Source organism: Dipodomys spectabilis, unplaced genomic scaffold (assembly GCF_019054845.1).
Source record: "Dipodomys spectabilis isolate Male_0828 unplaced genomic scaffold, ASM1905484v1 ptg000002l, whole genome shotgun sequence".
Classification (NCBI taxonomy): Eukaryota; Metazoa; Chordata; class Mammalia; order Rodentia; family Heteromyidae; genus Dipodomys; species Dipodomys spectabilis.
Window position 1 is genome coordinate 52,476,275 of NW_024870679.1, and position 18,344 is coordinate 52,494,618.

Genomic DNA, 18,344 nt, shown 5'->3' on the forward strand with positions numbered 1-18,344 from the left:
GACAGTTCTCTCTAGAATCGGGCCAGTTGGGGCCCACAGATACTCAGAGACTGCTGTCCATTGCTTGTGAAGACACTGCCCCAATGCTTCTCTAAGGATCTAACATTGGACTTACTGCCTCTTAGCCAATCCCACAAATCCATCCCAATGGGCTATCCTGAGCCCACCTCTAGCATGTAGAGCTTTCCCTCCCAGGGCCATCTTCATGGGCCCTTATAAAGTCACACAGGAACCCTGGACTCACCAAGCCCTCTACTGTTCTGCTGTAGCCATCTTGAAATTTTTCTTCCTTTTTTTCTTTTTGTTGCTTGTGAGGCTTGAACTCTGGGCTTGGGCACTGTCCCTGCTCTCTTCAGCTCAAGGCGAGTGCTCTACCACTTGAGCCACAGCACCACTTCCGGTTTTCTAGTGGTTTATTAGAGGTAAGAGTCTCACAGACTTTCCTGCCTGGGCTGGCTTTGAACCTTGAGCCTCAGATCTCAGCCTCCTGAGTAGCTAGGATTACAGGCGTGAGCCACCGGTGCCTGGCAAATTCTTCTATTTTAATTAGGAGCCTGGCATCTCCATTCAGCACTGGGCCCTACAATCTCCCTCTACCAATCACAAGCCATGCCCTCTGGCTTCCCAGAGCCCTGAGCTTTTCTCCACTGCCTGGATGTCTCCGTTTCCCCTACTAGCTGTCGCTTTTCTCTACTTCTACCCCCTTGCCAGTTAGCTGAGTGTAATGGGGAGGGAAGAGACTACTGCCCACCTGCCAGAGTCACCTTGAGGCTCAGTGTCCTCATCTGTGAAAGGGGGTGCCTGCTAATCAGGGTTCATTAAGTGAGTAACTTACACCAACACTTAGCACAAGCTTGGCACTCAGCAAACTCTCAGTGGATGTTTCTTATTCCTATTATTATACTTGTAAGTGCCAACAAACATAGACTCAGCCCTGCATTTAGTTTAGGGAGTAAAATAGAATAATCAGCCCCCTGGACGCAGACACAAAGTAGCAGGTGAATGAGAAGCACAGATGCCTTTGCTGGCACAGGAGGCAATCTGAGGCCAGAATCAGAGATCCATCTAGGGGGAGTCACAGCTCCATTAGAAGTCAGAGTGAATCGGAGCTGAGAATAAGGCCAGGAGATGCCAGGCTCCGGTGGCTCACGCCTGTAATCCTAGCTACTCAGGAGGCTGAGATCTGAGGGACAGCACCCAGGCCCAGAGTTCAAGCCCCATGACCGACAAAAAAAAAAAAAAAGAATAAGGCCAGGAGAGAACTCAATTTGAGGCTAGACTGACCTCTGCCATGCCATACATACCCCTTTCATATGTGGCATTGACTCCCTCTGGACTTTTTCTCTTTTTTTTTTTTTTTTCATTTTAAAATTTTTTATTATTTTTGTCGGTCGTGGGGCTTGAACTCTGGGCCTGGGCGCTGTCCCTCAGCTCTTCAGCTCAAGGCTAGCACTCTACCACTTGAGCTACAGTTTTCTGGTGGTTTATTGGAGAGAAGAGTTTCACGGATTTTCCTGCCTGGGCTGGCTTTGAACCTTGAGCCTCAGATCTCAGCCTCCTGAGTAGCTAGGATTATAGGTGTGAGCCACCGGCGCCTGGCCCTCTGGGCTTTTTCTTTTTTTGACAGTACTAGGAGTTGAGCTCAGGGCCTTACAGTTGCTAGGCAGGCATTCTATCATTTTTTTCAAGATAGTCTTGCTTTATGCTCTGGATTGCCATTCTTCTCTGTGTTTCCCTGTATTGCTGGGGTGAGAGGCTTGAGCCACCATGCACAGCCACTGTGCTTCTCCTGTAGCTGACAGGCAAACCACTGTATGCATCTATCAGTTGTGCTCCCTCTGTTCCACCCCTGTAACAGGGATGACAGGCATCTGCCACTGTGTTCAGTCATTAGTTGAGATAGAATATTTATCCTGGACTGGCCTGTTGAGATCCCCAGATTTCTACCTCCCAGGTAGCTAAGATCATGGGCTTGAGCCACTCTACCTGGTTTCACAGTGGATCAGTAACTAAGCTGTCAAGTTTCTGTGGACCTCCGTTTCATCATCTGTAAAATGGGGAGATCTGAACTGACCCCCCTGGTTTGTGGGAATCTGAGAGTGCTAATAATGGAAAGGAAGGATTAAGTGGCAGCTGCTGCCTCTAATGACGCTAAGCCTGGCCCCCAGGGGTTTCTTCCCCTTCCAGGTCCAAGAGGCTCTGCAATAGCTCTCACCCTGAGCTCCGGCTGCAGGTGGGGGGTGGGGGTGGGGGGCGGGAAGGACTGCCACCTCAGTTGTGGGTCCTTTCCAAGAAGAGTCTGGAGATTTTGCAAAGCCCTTTGAACAACAAAGGTTACAGGAGCAGTATTTCCTCCTGGGGGTTGACCGCCCAGTGCCTCCTTTATCCTTGGCAAGTAGGCTAGAAGAGCTGTTCTTGGAAAGAGCTTGTGTGGGGCGTGTGAGTGTGTGCACACAAAGCTGCTCATTGTTTGGCTGTCCCTACCTAAGCAGGCTGATAGACCTGTACACTTGGGTCCTTCACAGATCACCCCATCCATCCCAGGGCCTCCACACAAAATGTTCAGGGCAGCCAGGAGCAAGGGAAAGCACTATTACCATAAGATTCTCCTGGAGGACAGGCCTCTAAGAAACAGGAGCCACAATCCTTCAGGAAGAATCTAGGTCAGCTGAGGTGAATATATGACAGTGGGGAGAAATGTAAGGGATATCATTCTTTTAGAAGGGGTGGGGCATGCCTCAGCCCTGGGTCCACAGGAAGAGCCTTTAGTCTGTCCTTGATAAGTCACCTAGAGAGAAACTACCCAGCTGGGAAGCCCAGCCTGGCTCTTGGACTGTGGGCCTCTAAAAAAGTCCCTATCTGGGGCCTCATGCCCATCATCAGGAGTCAGCTTCTGACTCTGACTTCGTGCCCTGGAAGGGTTGGGTGGAAACTGGAGATAGACAGGTAGGACCTTAGGTGGCTAGAACTGCACAGCAGCTTTTCTGTCTGCCACTTCACTTTTCTCCCTCCTTCCACTCCAAATGCCCAGGGGAATGGACGAAGTGAGGCCAGGATTGCTGTGGATGGTCTAGGACTCTTGATAGGCTGGGATTCCTGTGTCAGGTTCTCAGAATAGGCATCCTCAAGGATCTCAAGGATCTCTTCAGTCCCCATCTAGGACCAATCACTAATACCAAGCATCTACCCACAAACCTGAGGGAGCAGGGAGCTTACCATCTGCAAGGGCAGCCTGCTCCATGCCTGAATGTTGGGGAAGTTCTTCCTCAAGAGCTGACACCTGCCACTCTGTAGCCTCCTTATCAGGCCTGACCTGGCCTCGCCTGGGGGCTACTCAGATCATGTCTGTGCATACCGCTGTAGGTCCTGTCAACCAGACTGACATCTGAGTGACCACACTCACTGTATTCTTTCCCAAGTGACTTTGCTCCTGCAGATCCCTTCGGATGCAGAAAGCTTATTCATTCTTCAGAACCCCTCCCCATGCCACCTCCTCCAGGAAGCCTGGTCTAGCTACTGGGTGAGGAGGGAGGGCGGTAACCCTTTCTCTCCTTACCCTTACATAATGACCTTGCCATGGCTCAGCAATATGGCAAGGACAAACGGTGGTTTTTTCTGAATCTCTGTTTCCTAGGTAGAGGTTGGACAGATGGTTTCTTTCTGTCTCTAACAACCTTGATTTCAGAATGTCTTGCTGGTTTTCCTCTTCTAGGTAATAACCACTCCCAGTTTCCTCAACTGTTCCATCCAGGACCTGTTCCCAGCTGGGTTTTCCATGGTGTGGGTGCAAATAAGACTTAGGGGAACTCACATGGGAAAGGTCCAGAAGCAGCCAGAGCAAGTGAGGGCTAACAGGGTGACACTCAAGGAGGATTGAGCCTTTCTGTCCATGCAGACCTGTCCCAGGCTGGGACTGAGGCAGAGGTGTCATATCACAGGCCTTTGTCTCCTTCCGAGGGCATGGCCCTATCCTGGCACAGGCTTCAGCTTTTGTCTTTCAATTCTGAGCATGAGTGTCAGAGTAAAGGGACCACACTGCAGTCTTTGTAAGATGGATGGAAAGTAGCTCAGTAAACTAATATTTACTGAGCACCAGTATATGCCAGATGTAGCCCAGGCATTAGGGAACCAGTGCTGGGAGGATAAAGTCCCTGCTCCTAATGTTATATGTCAATGGAGAAACAGACAATAAACAGATATATATATATATATATATATATATATATATATACATATATATACACACACACACACACACACACACACACACACACACACACACACACACACACATATACCTTTGGTGTATTTATTAAAGGTTGAGAAGCTGACGCAGGAGGATTACAAGTATAAGCATAGCTTGGGCTACATAGAGAGACCTCCATCTCAAAAGAAAAATAAAAAGGCTACAAAGAAACTGAAACAGAGCATGAGGCTGAGACTTAGACAGATGGAATGACAAGACCAAGAATGAAGCCTGAAATGACCCCCAGCCAGGTAGACAGCAGGTGAGGAAAGTGGCTGTCCCAGGCTGAGGCTCAAGAAGGTGAAGGATGGAGGGGGGGTGGTCAGGATCTATTAAGCTGATGACTCCAGGCCCTAATCCCATGCCAGGCCCAGGCTGGTAGTGTATGTAGGGGGAGGGGAGCACCCCCTGCTGGGGTGTAATTTCACGCTGAAGGGCCTGATGGGGCATCCCAGGGACTGATCCTTTCTGGATCAGAAAACCCACTTCCCTTTGTCACATGCAGGGCGATTAGTGTGTCTTAACCCTTTGTGGGCTGGCTCAGGGCCAGCCCTGCCCCTCCTCACCCCTCCTTCCCCTGCCACCTCCAACCCCATGGGACCTAGTCCAGAACTCTTCAGCTTAGCCACTAAGCATGCTCCCCAATTTAGCCACTCTGGGACCTGGACTTACATGCACTGAGGGAAAAACTGTGAAAATCCAGGGGTGGGATTCTAAAACTGCTTTGGTCTATGTGTCTATTTCCTGGGACTCAGCTTCCCCTGGCCATTCTGTCCCAGAAAGTGAACTGGCCACCTTGATTTTTTTTTTTTTGGTCAGTTCTGGGGCTTGAACTCAGGGCCTAGGCACTGTCTCTAAGCTTCTTTTTGCTCAAGGCTAGCACTCTACCACTTGAGCCACAGCACCACTTCTGGCTTTTTCTGTTTATGTGGTACTGAGGAGTCGAATCCAGAGCTTCATGCATGCTAGGCAAGCATTCTACCACTGAGCCACATTCCCAGCCCCTGGCTACCTTCATTTGCAGACCCTCAAGTTCAGTCTCCTTCAGGAAGCCTGAAGTCCAGTCTCATCCACTGCCTTATTGAAAGTCTGCTAACTCCAATTCGCAGCCTTCCTACATACCTGCCAATGGAGAGCTCACTGCCTCCCCATACAGTAAAGCCAGAATCTTCTACTCCTACTGAGCTGTCAGAGCGAGTAAAGATTGACCTTCCAAAGCCAAGTCCTGGGAATACTCACAAGCCATAGCTCACATCCCAGAGGCACCTCTGGCCATTTTGTCTAACAGTGGCATTCCAGGACTGAGCAGTTTGTCCCCTGCATGGATAGCCCTCTTTTGCTCATTTCCTCCTTTCTGTAAGTTGTCACTGTTCAAAGACCCACCAGGAAGTCAACTCACCTTCGGCTCCAAGCATCTCTGTCCTGCCCTTGGGAAGACGGTTACATTGTCCCCAGGTCAACTTCACTGCGTCCAGGGACTGCTCCGAAAGTTCTCCAGAGCTCCCCTAGAGTCCCTGAGAAGGGCAGAGACCAGGCTGGTCTTCTTCTAAGCTCCCTGGGTCTGTAAAACCCCAGCCCCATTAAAAGAAAGCCCCTAAATGTTATTTACACTTCGGAGTCTTAAAAACCATTAACAAAAGCCACTTAATTCAATTATCTTCCCGGCTGGCTTGGTTCTCAGCTCTGAGCACCGGCCTCCCCTTGCTACCCCCTTCTTTTGCACCCCCCCCCCCACTGTCATTGTGTCGGGCTAATGAGGTAAACTGAAGCGAGCCCTGTCCCCCCTGACAGGTTTATGAGAATTTAATAAAGCGTGGCCGGGACCAAATGAGTTGCCTCAGCCTCGGAGAGCTCATTGTCTCCGGAGTCAGCGTTTTTTGACTCTTGCCATATCCCCTCCCCCTGCCCTAGCTTCAGCCTGGATCCCCCTCCCCCTCAGTACTTCCCTAGGTGAGCCAAGGAGCCCTGTGGAGCTGGCAGAGGCCAGCATGGCTCCAAGGGGCAGATCACCCAGACTGATCCCTTAAGAGGTCAGATACTGAATCAGCTAGTGTCATGGTGAGACACTATGGATCTCACAAATATACAGACCTTGGGCATTTTCCCATGTTGCCTTGTGTTCATGTGTCACAGCCCCTGACAACCTCAGGTTACTTTTGGGCAAGATTCACTTTTTCTTGACCAGCCGCAGTGAGCTGTCAGCATAAAGGGGCTTCTCTTCCTCTCAGGACACAGGGTGGACACATGGGGCTTCCATCATAGGCTGGAGAGTCATTGCTCTTCACATTTCTCCTAAAAGGGAACAGGGGGTAGAGCAAAGCCCAGCTGGCAGGAGGGACTTACTTGCCCAATGTTCTGTTCTAAGGTAGCTGGGGTTCAGATGGAATCAGTTCTCAGTCAGAATCCCCAAGTAGGCAGACAGAAAGACTCTACCTCGAGCTCCTGGGATACCTGGAGAAACATAGCTGCTCTTCCTCTCTTATATCCTGGATAGCTTAGAACTGGCCTTTTCTGTATCTCCGGGATACAAAGTCCAGGAATTTCTATATCATTCCAAGACCTAATAAGCCTTCTGTTCTCTGCAAAAGTGGTTTTAAGGAGTCACTTTCTTTGTGGATGAAGTGTGACCCAACAGGAGACTTATCTAGGCTATGAAGTTGATGAGGGTGTTCAAAGTGGCCATGTTAAAAGTTCAGTTTTTGTCAGCTATTAGAATTTCAGGCTAAGACTCCATTCAGGGTACTATAACCAGGGCTAGGTTTGTGTTATTACAGAGTCAAGACTCAGTGTATGGAAAAGGGTCAGGGATGTTTGTTCTCAGGGTCAGAGCTCAGGTTATGACCAGAATAGGAGCTAATGTGTCTCCACAATCAAGATTCAGTCTGTGTCCAGGTCAGAGTTCTATACTTAGTCAAAAGCCAGGGTTAAATAATAGACAGAGGTTAAGGGGCTGGGAAGGCGGCTCAGTTATAGAGTGTTTGCCTTACATGCATGAGGCCCTGGGTTCAATTTCTCAGCACCACATAAGCAGAAAAAGCCAGAAGTGGCGCTGTGGCTCAAGTGGTAGAGCACTAGCCTTGAGCTGAAGAAGTGAAGGACAATGCCCAGGTCCAGAGTTCAGGCTCCATGACCGACCAAACCAAACCAAACAGATTCAAAGTCAGGTGCCAGTGGCTCATGCCTGTAATCCTATCTACTCAGGAGCTGAGATCTGAGGATTGTGGTTCAAAGCTAGCGCAGGCAGGAAAGTCCAAGAGACTCTTGTTTCCAAATAACCACCAGAAAACCAGAAGTAGAGCCATGACTCAAAGTGGTAGAGCACTATACCTAAGTGAAAAAGCTCAGAGACAGCACCCAGGTCCTGAGTTCAAGCCCCACACAATCAACAACAACAACAAACCCACAACAAAACACAACACAACAAAACAAAACATGACAACAGGTTCAGTGTAGGCACCAGGTAGAATCAAGACTAAAGAATGTGACCAGGATCAAGTTCAATCTATTATTGAGGTCAGGACTCTATACGGACTAGGGTGAGGGCTTAATTTAAGAGAAGGGTCGAAGTTCAGTCTGTGACCAGACTCAGGACTGTAACCTTGTTAAAGGCTAAGTCTCTATCCAAGTGAAGGTTTTCTCTGTAATGGCAGGTTCCAGAAGTGGTTGATTTACTTAGTAAATCAGAATGACTTAAAACCACAACAAGACCTCTTCTTCCCTCACCATCTCAGTTCTCTTGCCCCTCCCATTCCTCCGAAGAGAAAAATGCAAAATTGTGCCGTTAATGCTGGGCTGAGCCACCTCTATCCCTTGTCATGTGCCCAGGGTGCCCTCTGGTGGAAATCGCTAGTAGTGTAAAATTCCTCAGGATTGGTCCACTTACCTAGCCATCTCCATCTACTTTGGGGACCCTAGCCCTCAAGGCGGACTCACTGATACCTATCTTTCCTCACCAAGGGATTGGCCTACTTCCTACCCCATCAGACATCTTTGTTGTTTTGGATGTGTTTTTGTATGTTTCAATTATTTTCTGGTACAGGGACTTGAACTTGGGAACTCATGTTCACTCAGCTTGCTTGCTCATGGCTGGTGCTCTATCATCTGAGCTATGCTTTCAGTCTGGCTTGTTGGTGGTTGATGAGAGATGCAGTCTCCTGGATTTTTCTCCCCAGGCTGCCTTTGAGCTGCAGTCCTTTAGATCTCAGCCTCCTGAATAGCTAAGATTATAGGCATGGGCCACCCAACACCCAGGGTGGCTCTCTGTAAGTCCCTGTTACCAGAAACCTAGACTCCCAGTCCTGGGACGAGACACACCTTATAGTAAGGTCCTCTTTCTGGTTCCTTCCAGATAGCTCTCTTGGGCTCTAACAACCTCTCAAATAGACCCCCCCAAACAGGATCTTCCACCAAATGCTCAAGTAAAAATTCTCCCCTTCTCCCAGATTCTTTTCTCTCCTGCCTCCAGGAAATCCAGCAGGGTGACCTTGTCCCATTTGTCTCTGACACGGATGATGGTTCTGTCTAGCCCACAGTGACCGTTCCAGTCCCAGCCCCCCAGCACAGCTCTCTGCAGTCACCTCCTAACCCGCTCCCTTGCCCCGCAACACTCTATTTTCCACACAGCAAGCACAGCGATCTTTACAATCATAAATCAGATCATGCCATTTCCTTGCTTAAAACCCTCCAGTGGCTCCCATTTTACCGAAATCCCAACTCCTCACTCTGCTTACTAAGCTTGCCATGAGGGGAATTGTATCCTTCTCCTCACCTCTCCAATTTCATCCCCACCCCCATCTCTGTAGCCATTTTTTTTTTCTTGTTTTGACCAAGTTCATGCTTCCTTGGGGCATTTGTAATGGTCATTTCCCAAGTGTGCAATGTTGTTTCTCTAGACCTTTGCATGGTCGACTCTTGTCATTTGGAGCTTAACTTAAATGTCACCTCTCAGCAAAGACCTCCCCAACCATCCAATTCCCCATCACACCTTTTTGAGGTTTTTTTTTGTTGTTGTTGTTTGGCACGGAACTGTTCATTAACTAATGTCTTTTCATCTTGTTTACTTACTTCTTTACTGTCTCTCTCAAGTAGAATATGGTCTCCACCACAGCTTATTCATACTATATACCCAATATCAGGCACATAGCGAGTTCAGGAATTATCTGTTAATTAGTAACAACTGGTTTGAAGTAGTTCACATTTCCTCTAGTGAGAAGAGAAAGAAGGGACCACAGTTCTGGAGCCATTTAATGAATTCCCTTATCCAGACCAACAGTAGCTCCCTATAGGAGGCAGGGCTCCCAGGCCCTGGAGGATACCTGTCCTTTCATAAGGACCAGCTCCAAGTTCTCTGCTGAAGCACTGGGCCTCTGAGGAGGTCCATGCTGCAGGCATGTGTAAGACGTAGCCTAAACTCAAGATCCCACTGTAGCATCCCTGCAGGACTCACCAGGCCCTGCATGAATTCCCAAGGCCAGGGAGCTTGATGCCCCTGTGCTGCCAGAACAATGTCCTCACCTTCCAATGAAACAGCCTCTGCAGTGGTCTCCCTCAGGGGCCCTACCATGGATAGGCTAGCAGGGCTACGGGGGCAGAGCACATCTGCCAGCCCCACTCTCCTACATAGTGGGGTCAGATTGCCCTCAAGGGACTTGTTCCTTAAGTCTCACCTAGTGTCTCAAGGGGACCAGTCCTTGGTGTGTCAGACCTAGACAGATTGGGGTTGGGGGAAGTTCTCTGCTGGGGTTGAGTGGATGGTGAGTATCCTTCCTGATGTGCCTGAGGAGGAGGGGATGCAGAGGAAATAAATGATGATCTGCAGCTGGGGTAGTCAGAATGTGCCTCCTCTAGAGACTCAATGTCTCTCTCTTCCACTCTATTCTGGCCTCCGTTCTCCTTACAGCATTGGCCTTTGATCTGTTGATTCAGTGGTTCACTGACTTCCCTGAATCCTTATGTGACATTCACTCTTCCCCAGGAGCTAGGTCCAGAGGAAGACCTGGAGATCTTGCGAGGAAAAATGAGGAAGGAGTCCAGGAGTATAACTCTGAGAATCCAGCAGCAGGAGGGAGAGGGCTTGGGCCTGGACTCAGTACTGAATCTGAGGCATCTCTTCCTGAGGAGGTGGGTGGGAGAGGGTGGTCCAGACCACATTGCAAGCAAGCAGCATCCGCAATGGCTTCTCTTACCTTTGATCAAGGCAACAGGTGACATCTGGGGCTGCCAATGACCCAGAAGAGAGAGGATGAGCCCAGGAAATGGCTCTGTACACCCATTTTCACACACACACACACACACACACACACACACACACACACACACACACACACACACAATCCTGGACCATGGCAGAAGAGCTGCAGATGCCTTTTTGGAAAGAGGAAGGGAGGCTGATGAAGCCAGGTTGGGTGAGTTGGCTGTCATGGCCCCCAAGCGTGGTGGGCCAACATGTGCCACCATCACTGTTTGCTTGGATTGCTGCAGGGAGAGGAGGGGCTGGCTCAACGTTGCTGGATCTTCCTCCAGCCCCTCCCCCAACCTTCCCCTTATTCTTCTTGTCAGCAGCCCTCGCCCACCTGGGCAGATCACAGGCTGAGATCCCAGGCAGGGCCCACATTCCCCAAGTCCAGAAAGGTCTGAGTTTTACACTGGCCTCAGAGCTCTTCTCCCCTTGCCATCCCTGTTGGGTGGCCATGCCTCTAGACTTCCACCCCCTCCCACTCCTACTCACAAGTGTGATGTTGACAGTTACCCAAACACTGCCATCCCTCGTCTCTCACAGAAGCCTGGCAATTGCACCCTCAGTCACACTCCCACGTTCATCCAGCCTCCCTCAGCTGACACACCTGTTCTGGCTGACATTACCAGGCACGTACAGTCTCAGACAGTCTTATCTCCAGCCATGCACTCCACTCCCCTGGGGTGCCCTTCTCTTCATGAAGAACTGGTGCTAGGATGCTGAAGCCCTTGGCCACAGGCTGAGCCCACTGTCAGGGGCTCTATGTCAGCTTCTCCTTCTGGACTGCTCACCCAGAGGACTGAGTGTAAAGATGCTTTATTAAGAAGTGAGGCACAGCGGGAATGGCACGGTGTAGGCGTTGCTGGCAGTGAAGATCACACAGCAGTCTCCAGGGCTGAAGTCCCTCAACTACTGAGGTCCTAGCTTCAACTCCCCTGCCTTTAGTCAGACAGAAAGGGCAGAGTGTGTCCACTCAGCTCTATCCTAGGAACTATCCTGGCTAAAGTCAGAATTCTTCCTCCCAAATTAATCCTAAAAGTCATTTTGGGATACAGACAAGGGAGAGAGGGTAGGGGCAGAAGGAGGGTTGGAGGCCTTTTACATAGCAAAGGGGACAACATAGGGCTTGACCTTCTCCTCTCCTTCTCCTCCTGCCTCCCTGAGTGTCAGCTCTTCTATCAGTGGATGTCTCTACCTCCACAGCGCCCGGATGTCACGGGGGTGGGGCCGGGCTCCAAGGGCTCCTGGTTTCATCAAGGCAGGGCTGAGGGTGAGTTGTTGAACCGGGAGACCCCGCTTAAGAAGCCAAGGCTCTGCTTTCTACTTTGAGGTGAGGGTGGGCCCACACCATCACCACATTCGGCCCTCCAGAACTCTGGAGATGGGGCAGATGAGGCCATTGGATCTTATCCAATTCTCTCTCCCGCCCTCACCCTCTCTCTCCCTCTCTCGCTTGAATTTTTGCTTAGATGCTATCGGACAGAGAGAACCCAGAAAGGTGAGTTGGGCCGGGACCTGGCCTGCTAGGAGGCGGCCCGCTCCCTGGGTAGGTTGAGCTGGTTTGCTTCGGGTCGTGGCACATAGACGGCTGTGGGGGCCGGCGGGTCCAGGGCGAAGAGGCTGGGGCCGGGGCTGGAGCGGCCGGAGGACGCGGCCGAGGCGGCGGGGCTGAGCTGCACGGCTGTGGTGTCCTGCGCCGTGCGCTCGCTGCTCTCCATCTCCAGCGCCACGGGCCCGGCGCGCCCAGCGCCTGGATCCCGGCCAGCAGCCGCCAAGGAGCGCGCGCGGGGCGCAGGGCCCCGGCCGCTACACACGCAGCAGGCCGCGAAGAAGCCCAGCGCCAGCACCAGCAGCGTCGGCCCCACGATCAGTGGTGCGTTGTGCCCCGGCAGGAAGGAGGCAAAGGCACCCACCAGTGTCACGTTCACGCCCGCCAGCAGCACGCACAGACCGCAGGCGCAGCAGAGCGCGGGCGACGGTAGGCCCGGCAGCCGGCCCTGGGCGCGGCCCTTGGGCGCCTGGGCCCCCTGGATGTTCTTTGAAAGCGGCATCTGCACACGCAGGGTACGCCTCAAGCTCCCGCCTGTGAGGGACGAGATCACCGTGGTCCTGTGGGCACACAGCAAGAGGTGCAGCTCAGCCTCCCATCTGGCTCAATTCTGTGGGTACATTCAGGGCTTTGTAGCCTAGGGTCATCTTGGGTGGCCTCCTGCTTCTATCTCTGAGTAATAACCCACGGTGCTGTGGTTTGTTATTGTTTCTTTGCTCAGTCCCCAAGTGTCCCTAGTGGCGAACCTCACCATCCACTAATCTTGTCTGCCTTCCACCTCCTTCCCTCCAGGAGGAGAAGAACCTTCCTGGGCTACTTAAGAGAGTGAATAGCTGTAAGTGCTCATCATCATCAACATCATCCTCAGTACTCCTCCAAGGCAGGTAGGTGGTTTAAGAAGCTCTTAGGAAGCCGGGCGCTGGTGGCTCACGCCTGTAATCCTAGCTACTCAGGAGGCTGAGATCTGAGGATCGCGGTTCAAAGCCAGCCCGGGCAGGAGAGACCGTGAGACTCCGATCTCCAATAAAAACCACCAGAAAACCGGAAGTGGCGCTGTAGCTCAAGTGGTAGAGCGCTTGCCTTGAGCTGAAGAGCTGAGGGACAGCGCCCAGGCCCAGAGTTCAAGCCCCACGGCCGACAAAAAAAAAAAAAAAAAGAAGCTCTTAGGTTTTAGTTACCTCCCCACGTGGAAGAAGCTTGAGGATTATCTGGTCTGGCTCATCCTTGCTAAAATGGAGAAACTGAAGCTCAGAGAGACCTATGTATCCAAGATCCAGGACCAGGAACAAAAGGACCACATGAGACTGTGGGAGGCATAGCGCTGAGTGGCACTAACTTTCTTGACCTTCAAATGAGGAGGCTCTGGACTGGGTGGGCTATGTGATAGAGAGGAGCTCTGGATGTTTCTGATGTCCAGAGTCGGGGGCCAGTCCTCACATGAGCTGGGCCCTAAGGCTCTTTCCAAATGGTGTATTCTTTTAGATTCCAGGCATGCCTCTATCCCATCAATCCAGGATTCTCCTGTTGGACCTGGGTCCAAAAACCTGAAAATGGAGACTAGAATTCCTTTCTAGGAATTTCTAGGTTTATCTGGTTCTAAGAACTATCACTGGACATCAGAATTCTGAAAATGCTTGCAAAATCAAGAGTAATACAATTAGAGTCTTGGGATTTATGACTTGGATTTGCAGATTCTGCCTTATCACATGAGAGCATTGGTAGTAGGTCCTCAAAGGATGAGACCATACTTGTGAGCTGTGTTAGTATTATGAAACAATGTCAGTAAAGAGTCCTGGATGAAGAGAAGAGCAAGCAGATGGTAGTGCAGGTGGGCGAGAGCAGAGTATTTAGGGTAGGGAACATAAGACTAACCTCATAAGATATAGTGATAATGAATGTCCTAAGCTACACAAAGTGCTTAGAGTAGTATTTCATGAACATTAACCACATCTTTTGTTGTATTTGACAAAGATGGGGGCTTTTGAAGTCTTAGATCTAAGTGGCTTGTGTCTGATTTAGAAATGGGGAAGTTGGTCTGTTTCCCAGGTAGAAGTATTTTCCTGCACAGAGTAGGATTGAAGAAAACTTGATGACTTAGGTGAGTGAAAACAAAGGCTAGTATCAGGGAAGGGTGGCTCAGATCCTTTACTCTGGACATAGGTTGGATTCAGCTTGGCCTAAGCAGGTCAGAGGGTCTCATATCCAGAGCTGACTGTACCAGGACTCCTCCATATTAAGAGGTGGCAGTTCTCCTGGGAAATGCCAGAATCATCTTGCTGCCACACCCAGCCAGTAGGAAGACAGACATGTGCTTTCTTCAAACACATGTTGACCTTAGAGGCCATCAACAAATGGTAGATTCCTCAGGAAACTCCATACTGTCTGATCCAACCTACAGCTGAGGGTTCTACCCAGCAACTATTAAAGGGATGCAGCATCCCACAATTGCTCACATCCTTGGTCTCACTGAATCCCTAAAAGTATGTAGTGTTGATTAATAGCTATATTTTATACTTGAGGAAACTGAGGCTCAGAGAAGTAAGTATTTGGGGAGTGGTGGCTGGACTGAAAGAAGAAAAGACCTGAGACCAAAGTCAGAGAATAGATGATTTGGTTCACACTGCATAAAAATTTTGCTTCATTTTAAAGAGATTCGTTTAATCCTTAGGAGGGATGAGATTCTCAGATCTCCTTCTTTCAAATTGTCTGCCTGTCCCTCACCCTACCCATATTATCACTACCTGACATTTGGCAAAGATGGAGTTCTTCTTTTCTGCAGCCTTAGGCTGGGCAGCTGACAGGGCAAGCCTGGTGGAGGGAATGGAATCTTCATCTCACCTTACCTCACACCATACTAAAAGCTGACAAGAGAAGTTCTGGGCAGCTGAGGGTCTAAGAATCTCACTTCTTTTTAATTCTCAAATTTCCCTACATTTCTTTTAATTTTCTAGCCTTTTTCTTTTTTGACAGTTGTGGGGCTTGAACTCAGGGCTTAGGTGCTGTCCCTGAGCTCTTTTGCTCAAGGCTAGTGCTCTCATGGACTTTCCTGCATGGGCTGGTTTTGAGCCAGAGTCCTCAGATCTCAGCCTTCTGAGTAGCTAGGATTATTGGTGTGAGCCACCAAGTGTCCAGCTACAATCCCCCCCTCCCATACCCGGTTGTGAGGCTTGAAATCTGGGCCTAGGCACTGTCCCTCAGCTATTCAGCTCAAAGCTGACACTCCACCACTTGAGCCACAGCACCACTTCAGGTTTTCTAGTGGTTTATTGGAGAAAATAATCTCTCAGACTTTCCTGCCAGGCTGGCTTTGAACCGTAATCCTCAGATCTCAGCTTCCTGGGTAGCTAGGATTACAGGTGTGAGCCACCAGTACACGGCCCAGCTACAATTCTTTTTCATAGATTCTAGTTTTCTATCAAAAGATACCCTACTGTTAACTGTTTATTTTAAAACATTTCAGCCTTTAAGTCCTATGCCTAATATTTCCATCATTTAGCTCTCCAGAGAGGTTGTTTCTAGAGACTGTTTTATTGCTCTTGGATTTTGGTCATCTTGTCTTATCTCCTTGAATGACAGATACTTTAAAGGGGGATGTTGTGCTACGGATTGAATCCAGGACATTGTATATATCAGCAAATGCTCTTACTACTGAGAAATTCACCACATCAGCCCTTAGATAACAATAGAGAGAGCATATACTCCAGATAGAATTTACTTACTGCTCCCTCAAGCATCTAAAGAAGGAATAAGGCTACTTTAACCTAATCTGGGATGGATCTGATTAGAAACTCTGTTCCAGTCTTCTTGAATCTAGTCAGTATCTGTCTAGTCATTGTAGCCCTTTGGGCCAGTTAACTGAAATCTGGAGGAAGGTTCGTGTATATAACTCAGTGAAAGAGCATGTATCTACAGTGGGCAAAGCCCTGGGTTTGGTCTCCAGTACCAGAAAAAAGGAAAACAAGATAAAAGCTGGTGGTGTTTAATTGGACCCCTCCCTTTTGTAAGCCCTGAGTTCTAGTTCTGATTCCCTTACCCCATTGCCTTCTACAAACTGTGAAATACTTTAAAGGAATGATTGAAACAAAATATTATTTCTTTTCTCTCCACCATCTTGGCCTCCTGGACTCTTTATTGTCTATAAACAGATTTTGTTCTTTTTTTTTTCAGTACTAGAGATTGAAATCAGGCCTCCTTTCTGGTAAAGCGGGCATGAGGGAGGCTGAGTGATGCTTCCAGCCCATTTTGGCCTTGATTATTTTCCAGGTAGAGTCTTGCTTTATGCTTGCATTGCAATTCTACTTGTGTTGCCCAATATCACTGGGGATGACAGTCATGTGTCACTGTGCCCAATCATTATGCTTCCTCTGTAGCTAGGATAACAGGAATGTACCACTGCTCCCAACTATTGAGAGAGATGGAGTCTCAAGAACTTTTATGGACATGCTAATCTTGATCCTCTAATCTCTACCTCTTGAGTAGCTAGGATTATAGACTTGAGTCAGCATGACTGTCTTACAAAGACATTTCTTAAAGCCCAACACTGGGACCGGGAAGGTGGCTCAGAAGAAGAGTGCTTGCCTTGCATACATGAGGCCCTGGGTTCGATTCCTCAGTACCACATAAGCAAAAAGAAAAAAAGCTGGAAGTGGCGCTGTGGCTCAAGTGGTAAAGTGCTAGCTTTGAGCTGAAGAGCTGAGGGACAGCGCCCAGGCCCAGGGTTCAGGGCCCACAACCAGACCTCCCCCCAAAAATAAAATTAAAATAAATAAATAAATAAAAGCCCAACACTGGTGGTTCACACCTGTAATCCTACATACATAGGAGGCTGAGATCTGAGGCTTGAGGTTCAAAGCCAGCCTGGGTCAGAAAGTCTGTGAGACTCTGATCTCCTTTTAATCACCAGAAAACTGGAAGTAGAGCTGTGGCTCAAAGTGGTAGAGTGCTAGCTTTAAGCAAAAATGTTCAGACACAGTGCCCTAGTCCTGAGTTCAAGCCCCATGACTGACAAAACAAACAAACCATGACATCTCCTAAATATTCAATCAATTTTAAGGCTCTTCTCAATAGTAAGTTGAGTGAGTCTACCTTAGCTAGAAACAGAAGTCTAGATGGGAATCTGGCATTTGTATTTTCAGACTAATAATTAACATTTGTGCTATATAGAATGCTTAAGAATGTTTAATTTTTATAACATAAGATTGAGTATTACTATTATGTCCTAATTTGACAGATGAAGACATTGTAACAGTTTCTATAAAGTCACTCAAGACTACTCAATGGCAGTGATGGTACAAGGATTTAAATTTGCTGTTTTGGTGCCCTGAAACCTGAGCTCTCAACCTAGCTGGTGCTAGATTAACATTTAGCAAATGTTACATGACTAAAGCACCAGGCCCTAGCTCTTCTCCAGGTCCTGTAGGTGAGCTCCTGTAATTAGGACTTACACTATTCAAATGTCAACAGGAGAGCAGCACAGGATATGTTTTTTCTACTGTAAGGAAAGGTAAACTCTGCTCATCCTGGGATTTAGTACACTTGATTCAACAGATTGCAAATTCGTGCTTAGGGACCCAGCTTCCAAGAGCTAATTGCCAATGAGTGATTCTTATCTGGGAGGGAGAGCTGGCAAAGAGAGCTGACTTGGAAACAAAACAGCTCCTAGAAGAGTATCTACCCAAGGCACAGAAAGATGTAATAAATTGTGGGTGTTGGGTTTATTCCTGAAGTTTCCTCCATTGTGGTGAACAGGGATTTGGATATATGCAGGGGTGAGGTGTTGAGGTCATTCAGTGTGCTTGCCATTCAATTTGCCCTGCCATTTCCTATGGCAGACTGTGGCCCTGGATGCCACTGGTGCAGGGCTGGACTTATTTTGTGTGACTGGCACTGCCAGGATTGTCCTTGGTGCTATTCATGCCATCTTTCTGGTATTTCCCTCTTCTAATCATGTTAAAGCAGCATTTCTTGCCTGATTTGAGCTCTGGCAAATGTATTCTAGGCTATTAAGGAAGCAGGGCCCCCTGAGCTGATGCTAGTGCTATCTCAAATCTACCAAGCCCTATTTGATTACAAGCCCAGCCTTCAAGTCCAGTGCCTGAGCACAGAGGAGGTCACTGCTTTGAATCATGAGTTGCTAGGTTTGGAGAACTGTTGCTTTAGCGAATCCCCCAAGCTGCTGAATCTGGGGAGATCACCTGGACCAAATGCTTCTGCTTAAAATTTTATTCTAAAAATTATTACTAGGATTATGATGGTTATTATCATTTGCAGTGCTAAGGACTGAATCCAAACCTCACTTATGCTACATAAGTGCC

At 48.9% G+C, this 18,344-nt stretch overlaps 1 protein-coding gene across 1 annotated transcript; it reads right to left on the reverse strand.

Annotated features, from left to right (window-relative positions):
• Positions 1 to 12,004: 12,004 nt before the first annotated feature.
• On the reverse strand, positions 12,005 to 16,068 carry Tmem275 (transmembrane protein 275). Its single transcript, XM_042674562.1, has 2 exons — positions 16,064 to 16,068; positions 12,005 to 12,590 (listed from the first exon to the last, which is right to left on the reverse strand). The coding sequence occupies exons 1-2, from the start codon at positions 16,066 to 16,068 to the stop codon at positions 12,005 to 12,007; spliced, it is 591 nt and encodes a 196-aa protein (XP_042530496.1).
• Positions 16,069 to 18,344: the final 2,276 nt, after the last annotated feature.